This window comes from Mastacembelus armatus, chromosome 16, assembly GCF_900324485.2.
Source record: "Mastacembelus armatus chromosome 16, fMasArm1.2, whole genome shotgun sequence".
In the NCBI taxonomy this organism is placed as follows: domain Eukaryota; kingdom Metazoa; phylum Chordata; class Actinopteri; order Synbranchiformes; family Mastacembelidae; genus Mastacembelus; species Mastacembelus armatus.
Genome location: NC_046648.1, coordinates 223443 through 251292, shown reverse-complemented (window position 1 = coordinate 251292; position 27850 = coordinate 223443). Strand labels below are relative to the sequence as shown.

Sequence of the window (27850 nt, the reverse complement as noted above, 5' to 3'; positions counted from 1 at the left end):
TCACATTTAAACGCTTTAATTATCTGTACACATTTATGACATTATGACAAAAGAAATATGACAATACAAGATTGTATTGATCTGCCTGCTTTTCTTTTTAGTTTTGTGAAACATGATAAAAAAGTCATCTACAATATAAACACTTTCATACCTAGTTCATTAAAACAAATATACAGACCACTGACGTACCATAATGACAGTGTATATTATGTGTCAGTTTCCAATTTAATCAGTCATGAAGTAAAGTCTTAGTGCTGCAAAGCTGGACTCTACTTTCTTCTCCTGGTTTGCAAACTGTTGTAGCATCAAGTAGGATTCAAGTTTGAGGACGTCACAGCTATGAAGAAAAAAAACAAGACAGGAGATTTAGAAAAAGCATATTTTCAAGATATTGTAAAACAATATAACAAGAAATTTTTATAATTATTTAACTTGAGTTAACATGCAATCTGGAGTTCCTAAAACTTTCAGTAATAACTGGGCATCAGTGATAAAGCTATTTAAAATAAATAAGTAAAGCTTATTCTTTAGATGCTTTACTTTAGCAACACAAACAAATGTTTTTCCTTGAAGTGTGAAAACAATGCTGCACGGATCAAGCATAAAAACTTTCTAACAACTTATACTGACTGAAAATACATTTTACTGTTGATTGGAGCTTAAAAATGAGTAGAAAATGTTTCTACAGAAGTAACACTGAAATAGACAGGGACATTATTTTACAAATAAACAGAAAACATGTAAAGGATCCTTTTGTTTTTAACACTGTAATGATCCTTTTTCCCTACTAGATGTAATAAAATCTGAATTTGAACATTATAAAAAAATAAATGTTTAACTAGTTTGTTAAAACACAAAACAAAGAAATCAACAAAAACCTTTTTAACAATAAATGCATATCAAAACTACAAAACAAAGGTTGCAACACAGCATGCATGCATGCATGTGATATTTTTTTACATAAGCTTGACCTTCATGTAAAACGGGTACACAGAGAAAAATGACAGAAGGGGAAAACCCAGTGGAAATAAAAAAGAGGCAGAGGCTTACAAAATAAACCACCCACTGGACAAGAGCCCTCTAAGCCCATCTGGAGACAATGCCATGCATCACAAAACACAGGAACCAAAGCACATTTTCACACATATTAGTATTCAGGTCAACCTCACGGTTGTTAATATTTGTAAAGGAAGCAACACAGATGTCCACTTTTGTGACACCAGTTACTTACTGAGGTAAAACCCCTCAACTCTGGGTCAGACAACAGTAGAGAGGCCTACTGCTATATGAGTGGTCTTGCTCTGGTAAAAACAAAATAGCAAAAAGGTAGTGAGAGAAACTAAAGCTGCAGCTCGTCTCCACCACTTGCCTTCAGCTCCTTAGTCTAAAGGCTTTTGCAGATGACACTTTTCTCTACATGACGCATTCGATTTTCTTTCCAGATTCCAGGTATATACAGTAATGGTTAGTAAAGCTACAACAGTATTGACAGGACTAAGGCTTAATCAAGAGGTGCTCACACTATAGGGTAGAACCTGCTATCTATCTACTGTAATCTGCCCATCTTTAGGCAAACTGAATTTGTAACATGAATAAATGGAGTCAAATTAGAATTATAAGCTAATAATCCTTTGAAATCATGTATGTGTTGATTCAGAAAACTAATCAATGAATCAATAAATATGAATGCACTTACATTTTTTTACAGTCTTTCTTCTGAACTCTATTTTCTGTGTATTTGTATGAAGGCAGATACAAACACTATATTTAGAAACTAAACATAGTGAACTATTTATATGTTTCCCAATCAACATGCCTTCTTCGCAACTTGAAAAAGTAACATAGCATTTCATGTTCTGCTTCTGGGGCATTCATGCAAATTCATCCAAACAGAATAAACAACTCTGATGAATATAAATATTTAAAATACCCACCTTTGTGCAAAACGTACAAAATGTCCCAACCTTGAATTCACTTGACTTGAGTACTTGAGTGTCTATTCAGTTTCAGCTTATTTGGTTGATCTAGGTAAAACTAATGTATTCTTTCATTAAATCCTCTCTTCAAGGTGATAAAGTTTAGTTTTTGTTCAAGCTGCTTGAGACAGTTTTTGATTTAACTTTTGGAGGCTTAGCTATTCTGCTGTTGAACTATACTGTGTTATACTGAGAAGTGTTTCTGTTAGTTGGCTTGTCGTCACTGGTACAGACAAATATAGAAAGACCTGCTGTAAAATGCAGAACATTATCTTCCTGAAGCAGAATTTATCACAGGGGTGTTGCAATAAACTGCATTTGTTTTAGCTGGACTGTCCTAAAAAATGAAAAATGAGTGAATTACATTTTGGCATTAATAGTCCATGCCACTGAGCTGAGGAGACTTTCAGAATCAGAAAAAAAGCAGTTGCTTTAATAAAGTACTAGATCAGAAAAATATCACTGGAGTAGTGAAGAAGTGACGGTACAAGCATAACTTTAGTTATGCTTTTATTGCTTAATAATGATAATAATTAGAATCACAAGCTGTAACAATGAAACTAGGATTTGAATGTCTAAACTTTTGAATGATTAAAAAAAACTGGTTTTAAAACAGAAAAATATGATTCAAACATTTAAAAATGAGATTTGAAAAAACTGTTCAGATCTGCTCTTTCTCACCCAGTCTGAACAGGACAATTTATCTGAAACTTTTATTATTTTTATTTATTATTTATTTATTTATTTATTTTAGGTCTGTACTTAAAATATGGTTTTAAAACTTAAAAATTTTCAAAAATTGGATATAAATATCTGTTACCTGTTCATGTCACATGTTCTGTGGTTACATATTCAAATCGTTAGGCTAAAAACACAGCCCACAGTGAGAGACACACACACACCACAGCTATAATGCATCTATTGTACAGTATAATAATAATAATAATAATAATATTATATATATATATATAATGCAGCCTCGTGATGCAATGTGAAGTCAACATACTGTGGTAGTACTACATCAGGTCCTTTGAGTATAGGGTCAAAAGGAAGCTATGGAAACACTCACTGCTGTGATGAACTTGGTGCCTTGTGCTTGGAGGTCTTCATCTTTCTGGAACATGGAAGGAGACCCTACCGAGGAGGGGGGCGTGGAGGGGCAGAGGAAGGAGGACGCCTCACTGTTGTTGTCGAAGGAGTCCAGGATGATGCTGGAGCGACCGGGTAGAGTGAGGGTGCTGATCCCCGTTACACTGTCCCTGGACGTGCACTGGGACAGTGTCTCTGAGCTCTCTGTGACTGTCAGACCACAGCAAGAAACATAAGTTAATACTCTGCACCTGAAGGAAGAAATCCATTCATTCGCTATCAAGGCAAAACATGTTCAGTCAGCGTGAGAACAGATATGTCTTTGGCGACTCCTAGTGATAGTAGAAAACATAACACACTGCACTACTGTCAGAATGCTGCACACAGATTTTTATATATTTGATTACATATGTTTGTGTCTTTATCTTTTTAATATTTCTTGTTTTTTATTAGGTTGTCTGTTTTCATACAGTTTATCTTTGCTTCACTTATGTCTTCACTGTGTAGTGAACCACTATCTAACAAACAGTAAATAATGATGTGGAGGGATGAATGTTTATGCAAACAAGTAGTTTTTATCTTGTACTTAATAAAATCAGATTATTTTGAAGAAATCTGTTTTATTTTTTATATTAAAGGATTTTTTTCTTTTTAAAAATGTTAAGTTGCCAGTCAACGTCAAATGTTCTTTGATTCCGTGCTGTAAAATAACAAACACCTTAAAATGTCATAATGCTATTAGTATTTGTATTTCATTTGCTATGAGACTTTGTAATATAAAATGCAGAGATAAAGGAGAAAGCATATGGCAGCCAAATAACAGCGTGTATGCTGAACGTATTTCTTAAACCCTGTTTTTTCACCAGTTTTGATATGATCAAAATTAACAGAGGTTGATCGTAGCAAAAGTAGTCACTCACTCATGGAGGGCTGGCTCCCACTGTCCTGCTCCAGCTCGTCTTCCTCTATGCAGTCGTAGGGCCACTGGGCAAAACTGGGAACACTGGCCGCTGGGAAGGGATGTGTGTGTGGGTGGGAGGGTGAGGTGTAGAGGTGGAGATTGAGTGAGCCCAGCAGGGAGGAGGACGACTGACTGCTGGAGGAGGAGGTGCTGCTGTTCGAGATGGTAGAGTGAGGTCTCTTGAAAGAAGTGGAGTGTTCGAATGAAGGCACCGCGATAGAAGCTCTCGTCCTAGACTCTGCTGGCAGAGAGAAACAACTCTGAGCTCGGAGATCATGGGAGGGTGGACAAGCATGTAGGAACATTCCTGCGGTTGTTAATGGTGATAATTAAGGCGCGATTCATTTTTACAGCATCTCTGGTAAACCATGAAAGAAAGGTAAGGGAAAATAGTTTTGTGTAGTTGTAATGATACTTAAAATTCATTATGGCTTAGATGACATCTGGGGTGTTTACCCTCACATGATCATAAACACCTATAAATCCTACTCCTCAACTGTGAGATCAGAGAAAAAGGCAGCAATGGAACAAACACGTACTGAAGAACAGCTCACCTGACCCCTTCATGATATAGTCAATGGCTCTGTCACTGATCGCTGCATCACTAGGCTTGATGTCCATGAAAGGTTTGCTGCCGATCCCCATCGATACCATCTCCTGCATGCGCAACTCTGGAAGCCAATAAACATGAGCATCGTTAATGACAAAACAAATGTGTGCTTCCCAGGCAAAAGGGATGTAAATATTTAAACTTTACATGGAAGTTTGTATCAAACTATAAAATCGACACAGAAAAACAGAAACACACCTCTGTTTCTCAGCGCCTGCCTCCACAGGATCTTGCCAATGATGGCTGTCCACACAGCCTTGACCTCTGCAGAACTGGCTTGAAGTATAAACGTATCCTGTGACTTCCTCCGACGGAACCAGATCTCAAAACGCAAGCCGCTGTCCCCAACATTTTCAGTCATGCCTATCTCTGCTGTCTAAGCACAACAAATTTGGAAAACCATTAAATTTACATTACATTATAGTATGAAAACTGCCAAATCATCTTCAAACAATAAGTTCTTACTTTGAAAGACTGTTTATAGATGTAAATATCATATCCTCCTTCTATCTTCTTGGTCTTGCTAAAGAGGATGAGATCTTCAAACAAGAAAACATGGCGGAGATATTTCCTCCGCCCACACCAGACTATGAACTCATCCTGACAGCGGAGTTGACCCTGTTCTTTTAGGTTCACCTGGAGAGGAAACATGGCCACTCACATGCGTCAGAGAGAACAATACAGTTCCTGGAAGGATTCAGGCCTCACCATAGTGTACGCATAACAATATGACCTCCAATTCAAAAATAGTTTTAATGGCTTTTGTCACCAGACTGTCTTGTCGTAGTAGTATTTGGCTTATTTGTTGACATTTGTGCTCGTGGTTTACGACTTACATCACAGTCCCGGATTGCATCCATTGCCAGCAGGTCGTTGCCGTGGCGAAGCTGAAACTTGACCATCTCCTCTGCAGTGCGGAGGTCACTCAGCTCCTGCTCCTGGGACTGACTGCACTCCTTGATCAGGTCTTTGAGTAACAGTGCATATTTACTCATCCTCTGAATGGGCTTTAGCAAGTAGGATGCCAGGTCCATTTTGTCCCCAAGCTCCAGCTGCTTATTCTGGAGAGACGGAGAGTTGTGGAAATTTATTGGCATTCCTGTACTTTTATTTTTATTATGTACTTTCTTTATACTGATGTTACACATATCCATTAACTGTGTTAAAATCGTCAGTATACAGTTGACTGTCCTGTCAGTGTCTCATACGCTCTGGTACAGTTTTCAGACGCACCTTAAAGAACTCATTCCCGTGGCTGCTGAGAAGCGCGTCGGACTGGGGCTTATTCTTGCTGTAAAGCGCGTACATCCCAAACTGATCCTCCTGCACGCACATTAACAAGTTACAGCACTGACCACAGTAAAAACATACGCTGACATTTCAGTTTGCTTTCCCAAATAGTGTGATTCAGATTCTAAGAGGCTGTAAATGTAAATAAACGGGCTCCACCATACTCATGTTGCTGACAGGTGACCTAGATATATGGCTGCAAACATTCTGTTACGCTGCTTTTGTTTTTTCAGAAAAGTGCCGTCATTAACCTTTGAATATGCACCTTCAGGGCTCTCTGAACGGCCGAATGAACTCACATGTCTGAGAAAACAGCTACTGATGGAAAGTGGGGAGTGGGCGCATGACTCCAGCTCCTTCAGGAAGTACTGACTGTGGAAGTCCCAAAGTTTCTCCACATTCCCAAAAATGATGCTGCGCTTCCCCCGCAGGTCTTGCGGCAAGTCCAAGCGCTCCATCTCAGGGAAATAGTGCTCGATGATGTAGCTGAGAGAGCGAACATATTCCCTCTCTGTGGAGATCATCTCATCCATGATGTGTTGCACTTTACTGCGAACAGAAAGATACAACACGGTGTAAGAATAAAACGCACAATGATATTTAGAGCATGTTGGATTAGTAAAAAGCACCTGCTCAGTCCAGTGTCTCGAATATGAATTTCTTGATGTCCTCATTTTAATTGATTACAAATTTGACATTTTTGGATTTTGACTGTCACAACAAGCAGTTTCATCTTGGGCAAATGTCATTGGCCCATTTTTACAGTTTACATTATCACTGTTTTTAAAATGTATGGCTAACTATGAGTTTGAATGTGGGTGGGCAAATAACTGAAGGCAAAGGACTTTAAAATTGTACCCAAATCACATTTGTCAGAATTATTTTTGGTCACTTTTTGGTCATTGTCATTTTACATTTGCTAGTGAAGAAGCAGACAAGCATCAGAGTGAGAGGTTTGACATGCAGCAAATGTCTCCAGCTGGAATCAAACCAGAGAAGCTGCACTTGTGTGCGTGCACCGTAACCATTCAGCCACCAAGGTGCTCCTACGATGGCTGTACTTTTAATTTGGTCAAATATTTCACAGTGTGTTGTGTTTGTTTCTTTAAAAGAATACTTCATATACATGATGTAATATGCCAGTTTATGTTTTTCAACCTTACTTGCTCTGTTTCTTGCCATCACCATTAGTGCATCTGTTGTGGATCCTGGAGGGTGTGGACATGCTGCGGCTGCGTCCTAACGCAGGACTCGCCACATCGGGCCTCTGCAGCTTCTTCTCCGCAGACACGTTATTAGCCACCTCCAAACCTTTGATGTACACACCCGTGTAGCCGTGAATGTGGCTGACATCCGAGTGACCACCCTCTCTCTGGGTCAGCTCATAGCTCATGGTCTTCTTCATGATCTTCTTCATTGGCTGCTTGCGGAGGCGGGCCGCTCCGGTGTAGACGGGCTCGGAATGGCAGGAGATGGTCGAGTCAATGGTGCAGTCGCTGTCTGTGTCGTCAAAGATGGATGGACTGTGCCTCAGTTTGCTGTCACACTCGGGGGGGAAAGTGAAGTGCATTGAGACCGAACTGGAGGGGCTTTTGGAGACAGGCCCAGCAGGATGAGACTTAATGTCCTCAAAAGTCAAAGGTGTAATCGCTCCAGGTAAAAGCACACAAGCATTAGCTCTTTGCTGTTCTGCTGTGGCAACCGGACTTTCCACAGTGTTTAGAGACACCGCTGTATCGCCAGCTGTTGGGTTTGTTGCTGCTGTCATGGCTCTGGCCAAAGACTCTTCCAGTTGCTGTTTGGTCTGCTGACATCTGCACCACACCGTGTTCCACTGCTGCAGCTGCTGAGGACTCTCCAGTGAGAGCACCATGTCGTTGAGGGTGCTATAGTTGTCCATGGAGAATTTTGCTGCCTCTGTGTAGTAACCCTGCAGGATTTGCACTACAGATGGGGAAAGTCTGACATCTGTATTGTCCAGACTCTGCTGATGGAAATAATCTTGACAGTGGTCCATCCACTGGTTTGCCTACAGATTTGAAAGAGTGGTTTAGGTGATTTACAACACTGTCAGATATTCACTATGCTTCAATATAACTATCTCCAATTAATACAATCAATCAAATTTTGGGGATAAGCATAAATGTACAAGTAAAAAGTAAGATCATGTTTGACAGGATATCAGTATTACTTTTAAATACTTACTGAGTCATAGAACTCATAAAGATTGGTCAGGATTTCTAACTGGGCCTTCCTCTGCTCCACTCTGCTTAAGACGGAGCCAAGATGCTGCTTAAAGTCGAGCAGAGGAGACGCTGGAAGGGCCTCTGGAGACTCTTTCACTAGCTGAAGGCCATGTCTCTGTTGGTGCTGTGAGGAAAAAGGGAAGTGATCTGAAACATTGTCTTCAAAGCTGATCTACAAGCAATATGTTCACAAAATTGTTCTGAAAACATATAGTGGTGCTATTTACCACTGACTCCTCCAGAAACTGGTCCAGGCTTTCTTTCATCTCCTTAATAATGGCACCAGACAGAGTTAGCGATTCCAGGGGTGTGAGGTGCTTCTCTCCCTCTACACTGAACCACAGTTTGATCTGAGAAGAAAGAGGATTGTTGAGGGAATTAGTCCCCAGTTCAGTAGTGAGAGCAGATCTATAGTAGAGTCTATAGAGACATAAAGAGATTACCTGCTGTGTTTGCTCCTCAAACCTGCGTACCTCCAGCAGGCTCTCTAGCTCTTTCTGAGTCTTGTTGGACAGGATCACAAGCTTATGAACCTCTTCATCTACTTGGTTGTACAGTGCATTCAACAGGTCCACAGCATCCCTAAACAAATGAAGAAAACAGGCCTAAAAGGTTATCAAAAGTGTTTTTATTCAGATTATTATACTCGCTGCTCATTGTGACCATTGGTTAAAAGCCCCAGCACTCTTCCTGCAGTACCTGTAGTTTTCATTGTCACAGGCATCTTCCTTCCTGATGCGGGCCAGGATGGTTCCTCCCTCTAGACGCAGTTTGTTTAGACGAGTGTCCTCTAGTACAGACTTCATGAGATGCCTCTGCTGCTCCAGCACCTCTGACACCTCCTGAACCAAACAAAGGTAGAGGCAAATAAATGAAACATATTTATATATTTTCAAGGTGGATTTAAACAAAAACGAAAAATCAATATCTGCTTTAAACAAAATCCTATTGAGATTATAGACCTCAACGGCACAATGATCAGAGATTAACCAAAGAACAAACTCCTAAACTCTTTGCTGCAGCTAACAGACAGAAGCCAGCACAAAACTACTGTGTCACTGGAGACATATAAATCAAAAGACCAGACCGCCTGCAGGGGTTGAGTCTGACCTTAGAGGTCTTCAGGTCGCCGCTGTTACTCAGGGTGCTGATAGACTCTTGAAGAGAGGTGATGGCTGCACTACAACTGCTGGCAAACGGTTCAATTTTCTGTAAGAGAATAAGGAGAACAACATAAAACAGACGAAAGATTTCCATTTATCAACTGTTCATGTTTCAAATCGTCTGGAGAAGTGGTTTCTTGTAACAAAACTTTAGCAACACAGCACCTTGTATATCTTTTTCTGCATAAACTGAAAAGGCAATTTTTCGAAATGTTTCCCACCCCTGCCAAGGCCTCCAGTAAGTTTACAAATGTAGTATATTCATATTGCTGGCTGCAGTCCATCCGCCTCCAACATACCCACCTGTCTGAAGTGGATCCAGTGGTTGTGGTCATAATGGAAGGTACCGTCCAGGTCACGTGTGAGCTGGGATTGGTCGATGTGCTTCAGTAAGGCCTTCAGAGATGACAGCGTCTCAGTCTGTGGCAAGAAACAGACATACAAACATAAACACCTTCAGTCAGTTTCAAGTAGGCTTATTGAATCTGAACTTCTGCAAATCCTTCATCAAAAGGACTTAGGTTTAGCATTCAGTAACATATCCATCTGATGATCCATCTGTATTTACCTGCACATTCATTTCTCTCTCAGGTTTGGCTGCTGAGTCCTTGTCCACCAGGAACAGAACTGAGTAAAGTGCATTTGGTACTAAAGCCTGAAAAATACACACACACACACACACACACACACACTAATGTAGTTATTACAGGAACAGCTAAACAACGTGACGTGTATTTAAAGTAAGTTTAAATGCTTGTATTGTGGTTTACTCTCGTCCTTACATCGGTGAGCAACTCATCACCGTAACATGATGATATGTCTTCTGGCTGAAGCCTACCCACTCCCAGTGAGTGGTTAAAAACAGACAAGTAAGCACAGGCTTCTTCACAAGCGCCCTGAGGCCAGTCTTTTACAGAAAAATGTCTTGGCAGTGCAGTCACTACAATTTTAAGGTGGGTCATTTTGTTAAAAAAACAAAGTGTGTCACAGAGTGAGAGGAGAACAATAGCAAATGTGTAAGGAATGCTGTAGTGTAATGACTCTGAGAGAGACACAGCATTACAGCTCAGAAAACAACAAAGCTTCAGTAGGTCCTGAAAACTCTCTGGGTGTGTTGGAGGGTAATTACAGATTTTCCACTGTGGGCTCACCTGCAATTCAGACAGAGATGACAGAAGAGCTGGAACAGGCTGCTGCCTCCTGCTGTCTATTACAACAGTGAGACCTTGATCACGCCTTTCTTTCCTGAAACCAAAGCACTGAAGTTAGATTGCAGTCCTGATCAAACCTCGACTGCATGCTATACCAGATTTTGGCAGCTCAGAAATTATTATTGTCTGAGAAATGAAGGAGCTGAATAGAGCTGTATGATTTTTATGATGTTTTAAAGTTGGGTTTATAGACAGTTTTAAATCTAACATTTCCAATTACATTTGAACCCAACTGACATCAGTCCATAATATGGAATTGCTGAATGTTCCTTAGTTTAAAGCTTTAAAGAACCTCAGCACTTAAGGAACAGTAGACAGTAGTTATATTCACCTTGGGGCTAAAGCACAGGTGTGAAAGTTACTGACGTTACACAGACCAAATAACAGCTAAGTGTGTGAGACTTACCGCAATATGGAGTAGTAGTAGCCCAGTAAACAGGTGAGGTCACTGACCGTGCAACTCTCACCTGCCCACACCTGAGCTCTCGTGCACACCTGCAGCACTGCCCTCCCACTGCGATCTCTGTTTCCTAGAAGAGAAAAGACCAGCGCTTAACACTTACAAACGCACCACAGTACAAACTAAAAAGTATTAAATTCACATATAAGACTTAAACTAATTGGAGGATAATTAGCACCGTCTCTTCTGCTGCTATGTTCCAACCCTGGAAATAGCAAGGTAGATATAGAGGATGCAAACAAATGGCTCAAAATGAAGGCAGAATCACTGGTCTCCTACCTGGTAAAATGACTGCACCGGACGTGAGCAGCTCTTGATCGACCTCTGACACCAGTCTGGGGAGGGCCGAGGCACTCTCAAAGTATGAGCTGGACACTGAGGTGAGCCTAACGGCGATGCCATTGGCAGCTTTCGGGCTCTGTGACTCTTCCACGCTGTGCCGACGCCGCCTGCTCTCACTGCTGATGTCATCCCGCTGCCCTATGTAGGTAATTGTTCAACGTGAGCACAAATGTGATGGATCGTCTGTGATACTGACTGAACAGCAACTGTACAAAAACAGCCCAATCAATGAAAACTAGAAGTTTCCTTTCATCTCACTGCTATTTTACTGAACAAAATGAAACTGGTGCTTCTTAGAGTGAGATTGGTGTGCTCCAGTTCTGAGTCATGATGGAGACCAGGTGTTTAGTCAGAGTGTTACACCCTCATATCCTCATCTCCTCCTTTTCACCTCTCCACACCTCAATTCGACAGGAATTATGCTCTGACACCCCAGTTGGTACCACAGTTTATAGACTGGACCGTGAGCAAGCTTGAAAATCTTTACATAGAGAATAGAAAATAAATGCATGCAACTCTACTGTTATATACTGCTATAAATGCTATTATAATTTGTTTAAAATATATAAAAAAACATTATTAAAAATACTTCTCCCATCCTTGTCACAGTTTAAGAGCTGGTCTGAAACTTAACATAAAGCCTGGATAGGCCTTTTGTTCAGCCAACTGCTGATAGATCTGTGACTGAGGATCTGTGTCTGATGGACACCTATTGTGTCTTGTCTTTTTTAAACAGTTTGGGGGCTTTTGCATTGTCCTGCTCTGTTCTGTGACAGTAAACGCCCCAGCTCAACCTGTATTGTTTTCAAACAGTGCATTTCCTGTGCGACCGTGTGGCCACACTGGTATTTTAGAGTAAAGCCTCCTGTGTATTGTCCTGTAGGAAAGTCTGTTTACTTTGCTGGATGCATTTTAAATCAGTGACTTACTAATCACAGACGTGGAGGATGTGTACTGATAATTACAGTGTGCCAGATCACATCATGAGTCATTCAACCCTTCTGGAGCTTTCAGTTTGATATGAGTCAGTGCAAGTTGGGTCTCGTGTTTCTGGAGTGAATGGACCTTCCAAAGACACAGGAACGATTTGAAGGGTTTTTTTGTGAATCCACAGGGGCTGATTGGTTCACAATGGAAACTTTTGCAAATGAGGCAGCCCATTTGGGATCAGTGCTACCCCCAGCCCCAATGACACTGTAGGGTCATCTCATTGTGGTGTGCTGGGGTCCCTGTGGTTTGGTTTACAGGGTTTACAGGATCTTTTGTTGCCTTTGAAATGTCGTTGTGGGAAACCTGCTTTGCAGTAGCTGAAATACAATCCCCTCTTAGGTATTCTCAGCAACAGTGTTGTTGTAGATACTCTATTTATGCTAACCGGTGGTGTAGTATTGTCTTTTAAAAAATGCAATAAATAAATAAATGATGTATTATCATTAAAAAAAAAAAAAAAAAAAAGTCAGGACAACTGGCCTTTCAGTAGGTATGTTCTGATGCCGTCCAACGTTAGGATTCACAGATTTAAATAAACTCACTTTTCACCTCAAATTTCAATTCACGGAAGAAGCTGCGTTTTCCAAAAACAGCATGATTCCCTAGATGGTACTTTCACATTGTCGCTTTCCTGAGCTACCCAGTCTGAACCGATGCAAAACAAAACAGACTGACAGTGCTAAAGAAAACACACAGTTGTGACTAAAGTTCGGTTTCCAGGGTAGGGCCATACCTGTCCCCTGAATGTGCCAAAGAACACACAGTGTGGGCTGTGAAAAGAAATCTGTCACCAGTGACAGTGTTAAGGCTTCAGAGTTATGAGCCGTCTCCATTCAGACTCCAACGCCAACCACTTGATGAACTGTTGTAACCAGTCCTGCTGCAGGCTATGATTACACACACTGGCAAGAAACCGCTATTATCTAGCTATTCAGAGTGAAACTTGGTTTTCACACCCTCAGGTTGTATTATTTGATAAGTGATAAATGATGAGCAGTGGACTAATGATTCAAACTATTCTGGAGAGAGCCAAAACTTTCAATACTGAAGAAATTTAAATTTCTAAAAGGAGCATATTACACCATAAAATCTTTGTTTAAAGATCTTAGTGATGCATTCAGAACAACTGCTTCTACTGACAACTTAAATCTTTAAATACAAGTCAGAAATATGTAGTTTAGTTTTTTAAGGGCTCTGTAATTTTTGAAAACAGCTGGACACTAATTTTTAGCAAATTTTACTCAAACTGGTGAATACAGTGCATTTACAGGGGACTATATTAATGCACATTTTGCTTTGGCAAGTCATGGGGGGGTTAACTCAAAGTAAATCATAGCGCTCAAGGTTACTGTGACAAAGGAAAATATCACGCCATAAATCTATGAAAGAATTATCAGGCTTTGGCTATACAGACAATACTTGCTATTATTATGAATTCATTGTTAGTTTAATGTTTTCAAAACATTTCCTTCAAGTAAATGCAGCATGTGATGAGATTTTTAATTTGGTAAACTTGGTAAAATTACTCTAAAGGTTGATTAATACATATGTAATATAACAGGATTAATTTAAAGCGTATCTGATTTTTTAGCTGATTGAGTAAACGTACTAAGGTCTGTTCTACTAAAGCCAACATTCGGACTATTTTGAATTATGAGCTACAGTAGCTTAAGTGTGATTTTTGCACATTACCACAGCATCACATACCTGACTCCTCTTTGCTGTTCCTCCTCTCAGAACCAGGAAAAGATGCCTCTATATCCAGCTTCCCAAAACGAAGAGCATATCCATTCATTAGCTTTTTGGGTGAAATGCTACCTGAGCCTCCTGAGGAGGATCGTTCCCGGTGGCCTTTAATCTGGCCTCCCTTATTCGTCCTTTCCAGTGACTTTGACCGCCGTTCTGCACGTCTTTCTGCACTCCGTAACCCCCTCTGTAAGTAAAGTAAAGGTGTGCTGGGCCTAGACTCATCACTACTGAGCCAGCCCCGGCTTCCTAACCTCCGAGATAAATGTTCTCTGGAGGAGGTCTGTGTGTCAGGGCTGCTGCCTGGTGACATCGTTCTCTCTCTTAGGCCAGCACTGTGCTCGGGGCTGTCCTCCAGAATGGACTCAGAGCTGGACCCAAGGCTCATGGGATTTTGCAGGGCCTCCATGTAAGATTTCCTGAAAAGTCTTCTGCTCTCAAAGGCCCCGGAGTCTTTAGGGTGGCGCCGTCGAGGACCTGGATTACTGAGGTCTGTACTAAAAGAGAGCATCTTGGACCCTGGAACTCTTTCTCTACTACCACTGTCCTCATCCCCTTGTCCTATCCCATGTTCGTCAGTGGATCTATCGACCTTAATGGTAGGTGCAGCAGTGTGCACTGCACTGACGCTTGGGCTCTCACTGCTGGGATCCATGTGGTCTCTGCTTGGTGAGGTGGGCTCAGAGAAGATGGAGTCAGCTCCCTGAGAGTGGAGTGACTCCCTGGAGCTGCGGTGGCTGTCTAGGGTCCCTGTGGATCCACTGGTGCTGCAGGTGCTGAGATGGCCACGGAAGCCACCTCTGCTGCAACGTGCTTGCATGATGGCGTCCGACGTGCTGCTGACAAACAGTGGGTTGATCACGTTCTTCCACGACGTCCTGTACACGGCCGTACCCGTGGTAAGCAGACAGTTTTGTAATGGGTGCAGGTTTCGGTCCCGTGTTACATTCTGCAAGAACTCAGCTGTGAAGATGCTGACATACATGCTCTCTGCAATGGGGATTTCTGCAATCGCCTGCCCACTGGCTGTCAAACATTTTATCACTAGCTTGGCGTTCTTGCGGCCTAAAGGGACGATCTGTAGGTAAAAGTCCCCTTGCTTTAGTCGCACTTTGTGTAGGGGAGCAAGCTGCAGGATGACTTTCTCATGGATACAAAGGGGCCACCCCTCATGATAGAATAGCAATCCTCTGAACCTCACCTGAAAAAAAAAAAAATAAACAAACAGACAAGTCAGTCACTCACTCCCATAAAACATCATTATCATTTGTGTGTCACGGCTCAGCTGTGGTATGACATCTGAAAAGCAAACACATGTTTAACTTTAATGGAGAGATGTCTGATCAGGCCTGGCTTCATAGCAGCAACACAAATCTTCTAACACCATAAAAAGAGAGGGAGCAAAAGCGCACTGCTCAAGGGTTGGCATTTTTTCATTTCTTATAAATGTCAAGACAAAGACTGAGGTTATGATCTTCCACTGAAGCCTCTCATATTGCCTGCAACACAAAGACTCTCATGCACAGCAGGTTGTTCTCAGCGGCTAGGCTTAGGTGAAACTATTGCTCTGTGGCTGTAGTCACACTGTAATCCCCAGAAAGATGAATACAGAAGAATAACGTTTCAGTGCTTTGGCCATAGAGCCCCATCCCCAAGCAGTCGAAGCTTTTGAGAGAGAATATTGAGTTTCACTATGGACCCAAGAGTTCATGGTAGCCTCTCAAGCAGCACAGTTTCTCTATTCAGAGGACGATGGCTTTTCAGCTTGTTTTCAGAACAATAATCAACTCTGTTCCAGTGCCTTCCCACTCCGCAAAGATATTTACAGACAGCAGGACTGTTGTCACAGCCTTTTGTTATAAACATTTTGTCTTATCACTCCGGGCACTTACCTTTCAAGATGTGCATTATTCCATGTGTGAAGTGTCTTGAAAGTACAAGAGTAAACATGGCCTGACATTGTAAACCATGTGCTGCTGATGCTTTTTATGGTATTTTCCCACATCCTGTATTTAACTGTTCCACTTTTTCAGACAAAGAACAGCCAAAATTATTTAAAATATCTCAACAATCCTGCAAGACACAATTTTGATTGGTGCAAGGTGCCTCACTGACTGTGTTATACCTCAAGAGGAATTCAGAAGCAGTCTGTAAGCAGTCTGGATGTCAGATCAATAACTAACTACTCACACAAGTTTCTTGTTGGATGATCTGCAGGATCCTCTTGGCTGGAAGCAAGAAGTCAATGAGGCAGCGGAGGCCGTCTCCACGGTACTGCCGCTCCACCACGCTGAAAAGCTGCCACAGGACCGTGGCAGCGGTGGCAGTGAAGGGGCGGTACAGTGCCGACAAGGTGCTCTGGATACAGTTGTCCAAAGACTCAGCGTCCTGAGGGCAAAACAACGGGACAGTTTAACATGGAGAAGTTCAGTCAGGTAAAGCTGTGCCACAGTAATATGTCGTGTTGAAAACAATGCTCAAGGTTACATGAAAGGCCATTTTTCTCAGCAAATAACAGAACATTAGAACATGACACTGAGATGTTGCACTAAAACAAGCACTACAACTAAATATAATAAATTCTAATCTATATATGTGTGTCAACCCATTTCAGAAACGGTGTGGTGTGCAAGACCAACAAGGATTTTTCTTCCTCAGATCTGAAGGTTGTCAGATGTGTGTGGAGACGTGGGTTAGGTTACAACGTCAAAATACTGAATAACTGCTATGACAACATTACAAAGCACCTGTTTACTGAACATTAATTCAGCTAGAAAAATATACAGTTTCATATGCACATTATTTGCAGAGAATGACTCCACTTAGCAAAGACAGTTAGGAAATTACAACATGACAGGAAATGTCACCCATGATGGTTTTTCCATCAGAGAGAGGGGAAACACCTGGTAGGAGTGTCGTCACTGTCGGTGGACACAAACAGCCAAAATGGAAAGTCCAGACTGGACTCCAGATCTCATCAGCATGAAGCAGTAATACCCGATAATAATAACCATGTCCTCACTGACTGTTATCTGACCCCTACATGACCCGTGTCCCCAACAGACCAGAGGACATGTCCGACATCGTCAGTTACAAGTTGTGAGGGAACGAGACAGGACATGTGGGATTGTGGCAAACCTGGATGAGCTTGACCTGATCTGGTAGTTTTCTTGTAGGGATCAGGCTGTGACCTTCCTCCCAGCAGTGAGAGCCAAAGCCAAACATCCCGCCACTATCTGTCCTTCCCAAATGGAACACAACAGTGGAACAGAGACGTCTGCCTCCAATGATAACCACACAAATAGATAGCAACGCCAGGGAAAGTCCCCACACTATGACGACTGTGTATCACTGTTGAAGAACGTGGCTTGTTTAGGATGCAGTTCCTTGCAGCTAACATTCACTTGAATGTCTTTGCTTAATTTACATGACAATAAAAGTGGGTTAAAAAAACCACTTTTGGTCACTTGGTGAATTTAGCCTGTCAGACCGCCCATGTTTCATCCTTTCTAAGATCTGTCCTGCTGATCTAAGCAGCTCAGCACCATCAATTAGAAGAGTGCGAGTACAGTTCAGCACATTGGTACACATGCCACCACTATACTACAAGGCGCTCATTGTGCACTGTGCCTCTCTAAGTGGTGAGCTCTGTACAGTGTTGGTGCCCTGAAACAAAACGCCCACCTCCATTAGCAGTCAGCCTGCTTTTAGTGAGACAAAAATGTCTCTGGCCTCCCGTCACTGTTCACCCGGGAGGAGAAGAATAACATGGTGTTTTACAGGAGGAAAGTTAACAATGGGAGGAAAGCCCTCACTACAGAGTTAAAACAGCTTTAGTAAATTTCTCTTTAGGGTTCCCAAGGCAAAAACTAGTGGTAATGTTTTGAAGAACAATTGCTAAAAATGATAAATCAATTGCTATTCAACCTGTTGCACAGGAGTGGCTGTCTATGTAAAGCTGCAATATGAACACAAAACTGCACTGAACATAGTAGTGGCAGATACACATAGTATGTGCATAACACAATTAGCACATACAATACAATAACAAAAACAATAGCTTGTTTCAAATGTTCAGGGAGCACTTCAACTTTTCAAAGGTTCACCTGTCTAGTGGGTGACATATCTGCACGACCAGCAGTGACCGAGCCTGTCCACCAGACCTGAGCTTTGCCTCCGCTCTGAGCCGTGCAGGAATGCACTGTGTATGGTTGTGTATGTCTAAACCCTCAGCCAGGACAGGAGCAGGTTGGGAAGTCCCACCTTTTCCAATGCCAGGTCTTTGTAAGCGTCTGCCTGTGTGAGGTGGTAATTAATAGCTTCGAGCTCCAGGTGGGACACTTTTGTCTGTGCTGTCAGTAAACCAGCTGTTGATAGCTGCACAGGGCGAGTAAGGAGGCTAAGGGATGGGGTCCTTTCTCTCAACCAAACAGGAGAACTGAGAGGACTGATTACAGTTAAACCTTCCACAGGGTAGGTACCAGTTATAAAAGACACTGAATATGGTCAGATCCTACATTAGCTGGTCATGTGAAAAGTACAGCAACCTCTACAGCATGTGCAAGAAAGCAAAGTGGAAAAATAAACAAAAAACAGAGGGGTGGTACGAAATAGACAAGGGGTGCATAACAGAGAAGAAGTGAGTGGGACACAGACACAGAGAGTGAATGCGAGGTGGTCACTGACACATTTAGTGGGTCAGGGACACAAAAGGCGCTGCCTACCAGGCCTCCAGTGGACCATGAAGCCACCAGGGGAGTGTAACAGGAGAGCCCTGGAGCCCCCATACAGGCTGCTCAATAACCAACCTGTTAACAGCCTCAAAGGCAGCAAGCTGACAAAGGCCACATGTTGCTCAGACCTGCCCCGCTTCCAGGTGCCAGGACGCCAACAAAAGGGTCTAGCAAGACCTGCAGTTTGATTCAGCTTTTGATATGTGCCAATAGAAATCTTATCTTATGAGAGGAGGAGAGGGCCTGGGATATGAAGTCACACAAGCTGCGCTATGTACTAATACTATTCAATAAATGTAAGAGCAACTATTTTCGTTACATCAAGCAGCAATAACCAAGTAAAGAACGATATTTAATTACGCCAGACAAAGATCTCTTTTTAAATTCAAACAATGCTCCATTAAACTGAACTAATCTGGGAGCTATCAGTGCAGTTTTCAAAACTTTGGCATGACCTTTGCTTTTACAAGCATCACACACACATAAAAAGCACAGATACAGATACACTCATCAAAAGGGGACTATCCTATTTTATATTATGGTAATCCAAAAAAAGACTTCAGTAAATGTTGTCTCAGCAGACAAACACGGTTAGGTCTGTTAGGTGACAACAAGAAATCAACAACAACAGAAGTCTGGAGGTGAGTAAAGTAAAGTTTATGGTAAATATATGTTTTAAAGACAAGGCATTAAAAAACAACAAATAAAAGGTAGAAGCTAACTGACAGTTGCAGCAATGTGTTTTTTGAGGAGGACCAGAGGAAGCATGTCGCAGCCTAATGCAGTGAGTAGTGGTGGAAAAATTTAACCCCCACGTTATTTATGAGAAAGATTTGATTTATGCAGTTAGGAGGCAACCACTGACTTTGTCCAACAGGATGTAAACAACACTGACAGGATATTGTTCCTCAGCAACACTGATAGACCTTACACCGTACAGACAGATGCACTGCACACAACACACTTAGTACAACACATTAAGGTATTTGATTAGGGCGTTTGCATAAAGGGAACCCCAACAATAAGAATAAAAAAGTGAATGGAGGTCCTTGAACCAATCAGAGCAGTGATGAGCAGTGACAGCAGAGACAAAGGAGACTAACAAAGGCCGCTAATACGTCTGCAGGGTAAATATAGAATGGGTGCATACCATAACAAGTGGGAGGATGATAAAGGAAACTCACTTATCTGAGAGAACCTAAACTTGTTTTCTTCACTAACTTCAGGAATTAAACCAGCACCTGTTTTGACTCCAGAGCACAAAGTCAAAATATCTGCTATCTACAAGGTGAGGTATTAAAAACATCCATCCCCACTATGTGCACAATAAAACACATAACACAGTCGCTGAAGGTTCCCAGAACAAGAAGCAGAAGGTTCTAAATCAGACCACGAGTTTAAGCAGATTAGAAAGAAGCACAAGACAGCAATTCCCCTAAATGTCCCAGTAAAACAATAATTGAGAAATTCACAGTGTATTTCAAGCTCATACCTTAATACTCAGGTAGTTGTCACAACTCCGGGACTTTGCTCTGGAGTGCATTTTGCTCAGAGACAGCATTTAGACATCACCAAATTCCCAAACTTCAGCAAATAAATAAGTAATTCTAAGCACTAGAGTCCGGTGTATAATCCACTCTGTCAGTGCTGGAAGTCATTGCTGTGATTTCAGCAGTTCCAGTGCGATTCCTCTCCCCTCTCGGAGTCGCTCTGCCTGCTGTGGTGTCGGCAGCTGGAGCAGACTAAACTCCTGTCAGAGCGTGAGAGAGGCAGTGCGCTGGCTTCCCCCGTCACTCACCCTCCCTCGCTCCAACATTACCTCCCCCGCCCTGCTGCTCTTACAGAAGTCTCTTCCAGCTGGATAAATGCGTGTCGCTGCAGCTTCAGCCACATCATTCCCCAAAAAAAAGAAAGAAAAGAAAAGCACTACCGGACCTGCACACCCCCAACCCCACAAGCCCTAACACTCCGTCCTGCAGGGGTTGGGCTCTGACTAACTCCTCTCTGCCCCCTCTGACCCCTTGCACCTCTACCTCCACTACTGCCACAATGGTCTCTCTTTGTCCTGACACTACAAATGGTCTAGAGTTTTAGCTTATTCTGCTGCTTTTCAAAAGGAAAAAGAAAGGAAGACATCAGCACAGGATTGGTGGTTCAGGTCACTCACTACACTAACAATATAGCAGCAGCATACCCAGTCCTTCAATTGTCTCTTAAAAGCCACTGATGTAAAATATGTGGGACACACTCAAGGCATAGAACAGACAAGACATTTTAAATACAGACTTAAATTTTTCATCTTTATAAAAACTTTAATAAGATGCGTTAAAGTCAGTTGTATCTTTTGTTAAGTTAGTCAAAGCACACAAACACAGGAGAGCTGAGCATGTTTCACTGCTGGAATGCAGCATAGTGACACTTTCTTAGCGGCAAACAGTAGTTCCTTCCCATCTCTTCCTAAACACAGGAAATCCTTGATTGGAAAACATTTTCTGAGAGAGAATGCGTGCTTTGTGTGAAAATGTGAAGATTATATTAAGGCCGGCTTTGACTACAGAGAGAACATCGACGACAGACAACTGGGCTTGTTTATGTTTAGGGAAAGGCATTAGATTTTTGTTAAATGCCATTAGAGCCAGAAATCACAATGACCCAACAGAGACAGTATGACACACAGTCAGTGGCTGCAGCTACACAGCACACATGGGCTCACACAAACACATCGTAGTTACATTAATGTTGTCACAAGTATTCAGGGAAATGCACACTGATGCAGTTCACTTCTGGGAAGTGACAGTATAAATCACTAATTGCATGCATTGTTATATATACAACGCACCTATTTTTAGACTTATGTCTATATCTGCTGTATAATCTGCTGTATAAACAGACCCACACATATCTTGCATACACGGTATGCAAATATACACTCTTCTCTTTCTAACATGGCTGACCCTATAATTTCTGCTACCCCAGCTTTTTCCACTGGGTTGGTTAGTGAGGGCAGCATTGCTCCTTTCATGTAACTTACAGTAGCCCCTTTTTCTCCTTTTCCTTCTTTTTAATTCTTACTTTTCTAATTGGACTGAAATTACTGCACATAAGCAACAAACCAGGTCAAGTTCAAATCAACAGAGATCCAAGTGTCGGCACACGTCCAAGATGCAGGCACATCAGCCAACCAAGCAAGTGCCCACTGAATAACATTTCAGTCGGTCCTATGTAATTTTGGCCAAGGAAGTGAGGCTGCAGCCATGTTAACCACATGGAGACTAGTTATGTGTTTCAGATTTGAAGTAAATGTTTTTTTAAGTATTTTTGGGGCATTTTATGTTTTTATTCCCCAGTTGACAGCAGAGAGATGACAGGAAATAAGGGGAAATGGCAAGCAACAAAAGCCCTGCAAAGCTCTCACACTGGGAACGTTACAGTCCATGTCCAGCATCGTAACCTCCTGTTCAACAGGGCAGTCAGATTCAATAGAATAACAACAGAGCAATCAGATTAAATAGCACTCCAAAATCTTACTGAATTTTATAATCCATGCCTTATCAAAAAACGTTTAGTTTTCCATATAAAATACCACATTAAAAGAAAGCACAACTAGATACACTTAATTTAGTATCAGTATCGATCAGTAGAAAGTTAATCAATTATTCTTAAAACAAAACAAAACAAAACAACTGGCACTGTAGATTTGCTATAGTGGTTTAATTTCTTTTAGAAATTATAGTAGTAGTCAGCTCTTCCAGTATTCTTATGATAAAACTACTATGCATATTGACTGTCGGTGGGTATACCTATGTATTTGTTGGTAATACAAATGTAAAATTAAAAGGAAGGACATCTGTGTCATATTTTATCTGTAGCAATGCAGATACTACGACAACATTCACTGTGTGATCAACACATGACACGTTTATGTCAAATAATATTTCTCCTTTTAATTATTTCTCCATTTGCCACCACATACTGTTCACTCTGAGTTACATATGTACAGAGACAAACACAGACACTTTAAACATCATCTCACATGCTGCTTATGTCCTTCATGAATTTGAGTTTACTGGGAAGCTCCAAGACATGTAAACTGCGAGGCATTAGATTAAGGCCATGTTTCTGTATTTTCTTACATAAAGAGGTATAAAATTCAAAGTGCCCCACTCAGAAAGTTTATACTGTATGTCCCATCTGGGAACGTAGACGTGTTGCTCTTCAGGTCTCTGTGTTTTCATATTCCTGGTGATTTAAGTCAGGAGCATGCCCTCCATGCTGGGATAAACAGTAAACAACATTATGTCCTGGAACCAAGACTTGTAGCCATATTTTATATTGAGGGTGATTTATTCCACAGTAGTGATGTATTTCTATGTACGGTACGTTTTGATCCAAATCAGAAAGTTCTGTACATGCAGCTCTGTTTAAGAATTTAACTTTTCCTGTTGTTTTTCCATTGCCGACTGTAAGGTCTAAAATAGACTCGTTTACGCATGCTTCTACTGGTAAACAATATTTATGTGATCTGAAAAAGCAGATACGGCAGTCCCAGGGGTGGTACGCGATCTGATAAACCTATCAAGGGAACAAATTAGTCAGATGACATGAGAGCTCCAGTTTCATCATCATATCTTACCGTAACTGCACAGATAAACATACATAAGACAGACTTAAAGGGGTGATTGACAAAACTGTTGTTTTTATTACTATTGGAAGATTTTTGCAGTGAGTTATATGCACACACTCATGTAGACGCACACAAACACACACACATTCAAACAAACACAGAGGTATGAATTGAAGGATTAACTTTATCTTAAATTTAAGCAAAATTAGCTCAAACGTAGGCTCTGTTGTAAAGAAGTGGGTGGTGACTGGTGAAGAACCAACACACACAACACACACACACACACACACACAATCACAACCTTAACCTAAATTTTAATCTTAACCCCAAAACCAGGGCTTAATTCACTTTACCGAGATATCCCGACTCTCATGGTATAAACTGAAACTGGTCTTTACAATGTGTCACCATACAAGTACACACACACTGACACACACACAAACACACACACCATACTGTGGAATGTGACACCTTGGTCCAACATCACTTTGTACCAACCTCACAGTACCACACAGGCCACCCAAGAACAGCTGTGAGGAAAACTTTAAACGTCAACATGTTCTTCATCTCAAACCTTAGCATAATATTTTACACGGCCAATAGCTGGTCAGGGATCACAGCTTGGTAGAGTTGCTTAAAAATACATGAACCTGCTAACACATTTTAAACAAACAAAATAAGGTTGTGGTGTGACTGCTTACCAAGTAGGACTACAGTCTTTCCCGTTTGATTTGATCAAAAACAATGAAAATTGCCAAAGTGACATATCCAACCAAATATAAAAGTTAGTATAATTGAATGTATAACTAAGAAAAGCAGCAAATTCTCACTTTTGATAACCGGAAACCATCACATTTGACATTTGTACTCAGTGTTTAATACAAAAATAACAATTCCCATATCTGACACTTCTAAAACAAATATACTAATAAATATAATGTGTACAAATATAACAAATATATAAACAAACAAATATAATATATTCTGGACATCACACAGATGAACTGCGTGCACAAATAATTCAAAATAAAAGAAAGTGTGTGAATAAACGTAAGAAACTCTATACTTACAGGTCGATTTCAGGCTGTATAGTAGTTAAGCTGAGGACAGAGTGAACAAGTCATCACTCTTCCTGTCCACCTCACACAGTCTTGAGAACTGACATCACATCATCATTCAGGCTCTCACAGCTACTGCCCCTTCTGCCCCTTCTAACCAGTCCCATTAGGCGGGTAAAAACAGTCAGTGGGGTAACTAGGACTGAACCATTCCTGGTCTCAGACTCAGTGATGCTGTTGCACATTTCAGACTCGTTACTACACAAATGCACAAAAAACAAACATGCTCTATCAACCCAACCCCTCATCTCTCACTGCCATGCAAAAGTGCCCTTTTAAACTAGACGTGTTTAAAAACAAATGCATCTTAAAATCTCATTTCCAGTGTAGTTGCTTTATCTGATGTCTTAGGAACAGGGTTTACCCTCCTCCTCTTCCATGGCAGTGTAGTGCAGCTGTTCCATCAACAGCCCAACCATATTCATGCTGTTTACTGCAGGGAAAACACAAGAAGTGTATTCCACCTGTCATAGCCCCCTAATGGACCACAGCCCCCTGCTGTGAGGGCGTCTCACTCCAACACAAAAGCCAGTGTTTTCTCTGGGCACGCGAGCACAGGTGGCTGGAGGAGGACAGGTCGAGTTACAGCAGCAGCTTCCACAGTTCAAGTCTTCAAGGAGCTAAAGGACACACTCAGTCTGACCAATTGTACATCTACTGTAAATGTACAGTAAATACACTTAAGTATATAAAAAGAGTAGAGATAATAAAATTAAGTTATCCCAATAATCAAACCTGTAGAATTGCTTTCCCCCTCTAAGTAAATCAAATCTATGTGTTGCTGAAAGGCCGAATACCACAAACAATCCTACATTAAACACACTGATGTTAGATTTTCCTGTTCCTGCACAGACTTGCCTGTGTAACCATGCACCATAAATAGTTTTCAACAAGAATTTACATTGACTACAAGCTATAGAGTCACTTACTATGTCACATAAAGAGTTTTTTGGCTAAAGCTAATAGATTCAAAAGAATCTATTAGCTTTTTTCTGTCACTTTAGCTATTTTTCTGTAATAAGACAATACATACTACTCCAGTCCAATCAGAAGGCTGTATTTTGCCTTAAGAATTGTATAAGAATTTCTGCACTGCAACATTTCTATTAATAGTTTATCTGGTCATGTCAGACGTTATTAAACCAGACAACAGCAGTCTATTCCTAGTTTAACAGAAACATTTTAAATATATATAGTTTCAATACTGTAAATCCTCAACAACAGCTGCCATCCTTAACTTTGGCTTCAGGTCAACTTAAAAACATGTGATTTAGTTCAGTCTCCAAAGACACAACCATGCCTCAGACCAGACAGCTGATGGCGGTGACTGAATCTCAAAGACCAACAAACCCAACTTAACTCAACAGCCCAGCACTGAATCAAAATAAAGTCATCTAAAGCTGCTCAATTGTTTTGAAAATCAGCACTTACCTCACTCTGCTTTGGTGCTCTGAGGTTTTCAACAACACATGAGTAGCTGCTGGCCCTCTGTGCTCCGAGGGGCTGACAGCTGTCTAACCAAACGTGAGGACCAGCCCCCAGGTCCTGGAGGAACCTGACATGTTCTATCAAACACAATGCTTTGTTGACTGAGAAGAATCACAATATTAAGACCAGCCAGGCAGAAGGTTTCCCAACCCCCTGGGCATCCCAATTCCTCGGTGGGGCGTAACCAAGTTGTTTTATCTACACTCATCTCCCTCCTGTGTGTACATTATAATGGGAACCAAGAGCAGTGCAGCTGAACTGGCCTGTCATAGTAGCAAAGCCCAGAAAGCTGCACCATGCCTGTGCTTTTTGTTCCATAATGTCCAGGGCACTGCTTAGTCAATGTACGCAACACTTTTGAATTATTGCTGCACTCATTTTTACAACTGGTCCCATAACTTCATCCCCTTTTCTGCTAATGTAAAGGAACAGTCAACTTAAAATTCCCTGACCTCTCTGTTCTTCTGTCAGTCCTACAAATTAAAGATCAAAGATGTCACAACAGACCTGCTGATCTGTAAAGATACTGCAAAGCCTGTTTGAGTGCAAACTGCCCCAAGTACTTCTGATGGCACCACGTCAGCCTGCATTGTTATATGGACTACTTGAGCCACTCAGCAAACACCTCCAGGTGTGCATTCCACTAGAGGAAGGTGGGAAGGTGGGAGCCACCCCTTTTAATCAATTGAAAATGCAGACTTTTCTCTCACTTGAACTCTGTGTGCCCGAGTTGAAGGGGAGACTGCTTTGGGAAATGCTGGTGCACTTCTTTCAATAAAGAGTCAACAGAAGCTTCTGGGCAAAAACACAATCGGTACACCTTCACAGACGCACAGTATTGTGCATGTGCAAGTCATTTATGTGGTCTAAGATGAAGGGAAGCATGATGGGTGGCTAATCTTTGGTCTGAAATGTACACCTGGTCTCTGCAGGGTCTTTAATCTTTTGAGGAAGAAGCAGAAATTAGAGGCCCCTTTCCCACATCCCTCACACTGGACGAAACTACCAAGGGCGTGTAAACAGTCACCACAAATGACTCACTGGTACTCAAAGCCAAAGCACTGTGATGCAAGTCAAGCCGAACAGTCTGGGAGGATTAAAGTTCAGACAGCGTGAAATAATATGCAATATCAGGGCCCGTCTGACATAATGAGGACTGTAGAATGAGCATCAACACGTCTCTCACAAAAAGAAAAATGTCAATTAGCCAATTAGCCCTTTATTAGGTCACAGTACCACATATCAGGGGTTTCTTCTGAAATGTGAGACTTGGTATTTCCTTGTCTCATATCAACAGTGTTTGTTTTTTGGCAGTTAGTCAAACTGTACAGAGGAATAACATTTAGGGAATAACTTTAGTAGCCCACTGGGATTTTTTTCAGTAAAGTACTAAATATCTGACTTTTCATTACAAACAGGCAGACAGATGCAGGGCAGCAGTGGAACTATCCAAACTGAACGTTCAGCTTGTTAATGGCTTTCAGGCAGAAAAAAAAATACAAGGAATGAGCCACGTCCTCATTCCAGTAAACCTAAGGACGTAAGATATAGCGATAACTATCACGAGACTCATTACAGACCATACTCAGTGTCTCTGCACCTGATAGTTTGTACAAATAAATGCACAAAGTGGAGAGAGATAGAGAGAGAGGGAGACAGAGAGCGAGAAGAAGAAGAAGGTAGAGAAAAGGGGAAGAGAACGATAGGGAGGGCGAGGTGTTTCCTGTTTCCATAGCTCTAATTATACCCGTCTCTCGAGGATAGCATCTGTCAGGAAGAGGGATCGCAGAGGAATGTCATTGA

General features: G+C 41.5%; 1 protein-coding gene across 1 annotated transcript; it reads right to left on the bottom strand.

Annotated features, from left to right (window-relative positions):
- On the bottom strand, positions 1-20541 carry plekhg4b (pleckstrin homology domain containing, family G (with RhoGef domain) member 4B). The gene is made up of 24 exons (XM_033325580.1): positions 20310-20541; positions 16275-16472; positions 14046-15285; positions 11286-11486; positions 10953-11076; positions 10487-10580; positions 9904-9990; positions 9639-9755; positions 9283-9381; positions 8872-9014; positions 8616-8754; positions 8400-8522; positions 8132-8296; positions 7090-7955; positions 6226-6475; positions 5870-5959; positions 5473-5697; positions 5102-5272; positions 4835-5012; positions 4581-4697; positions 3986-4264; positions 3046-3275; positions 1232-1301; positions 1-337 (listed from the first exon to the last, which is right to left on the bottom strand). The coding sequence occupies exons 1-23, from the start codon at positions 20376-20378 to the stop codon at positions 1257-1259; spliced, it is 5250 nt and encodes a 1749-aa protein (XP_033181471.1). The 5' UTR covers positions 20379-20541; the 3' UTR covers positions 1-337; positions 1232-1256.
- Between the last annotated feature and the right edge of the window lie 7309 nt (positions 20542-27850).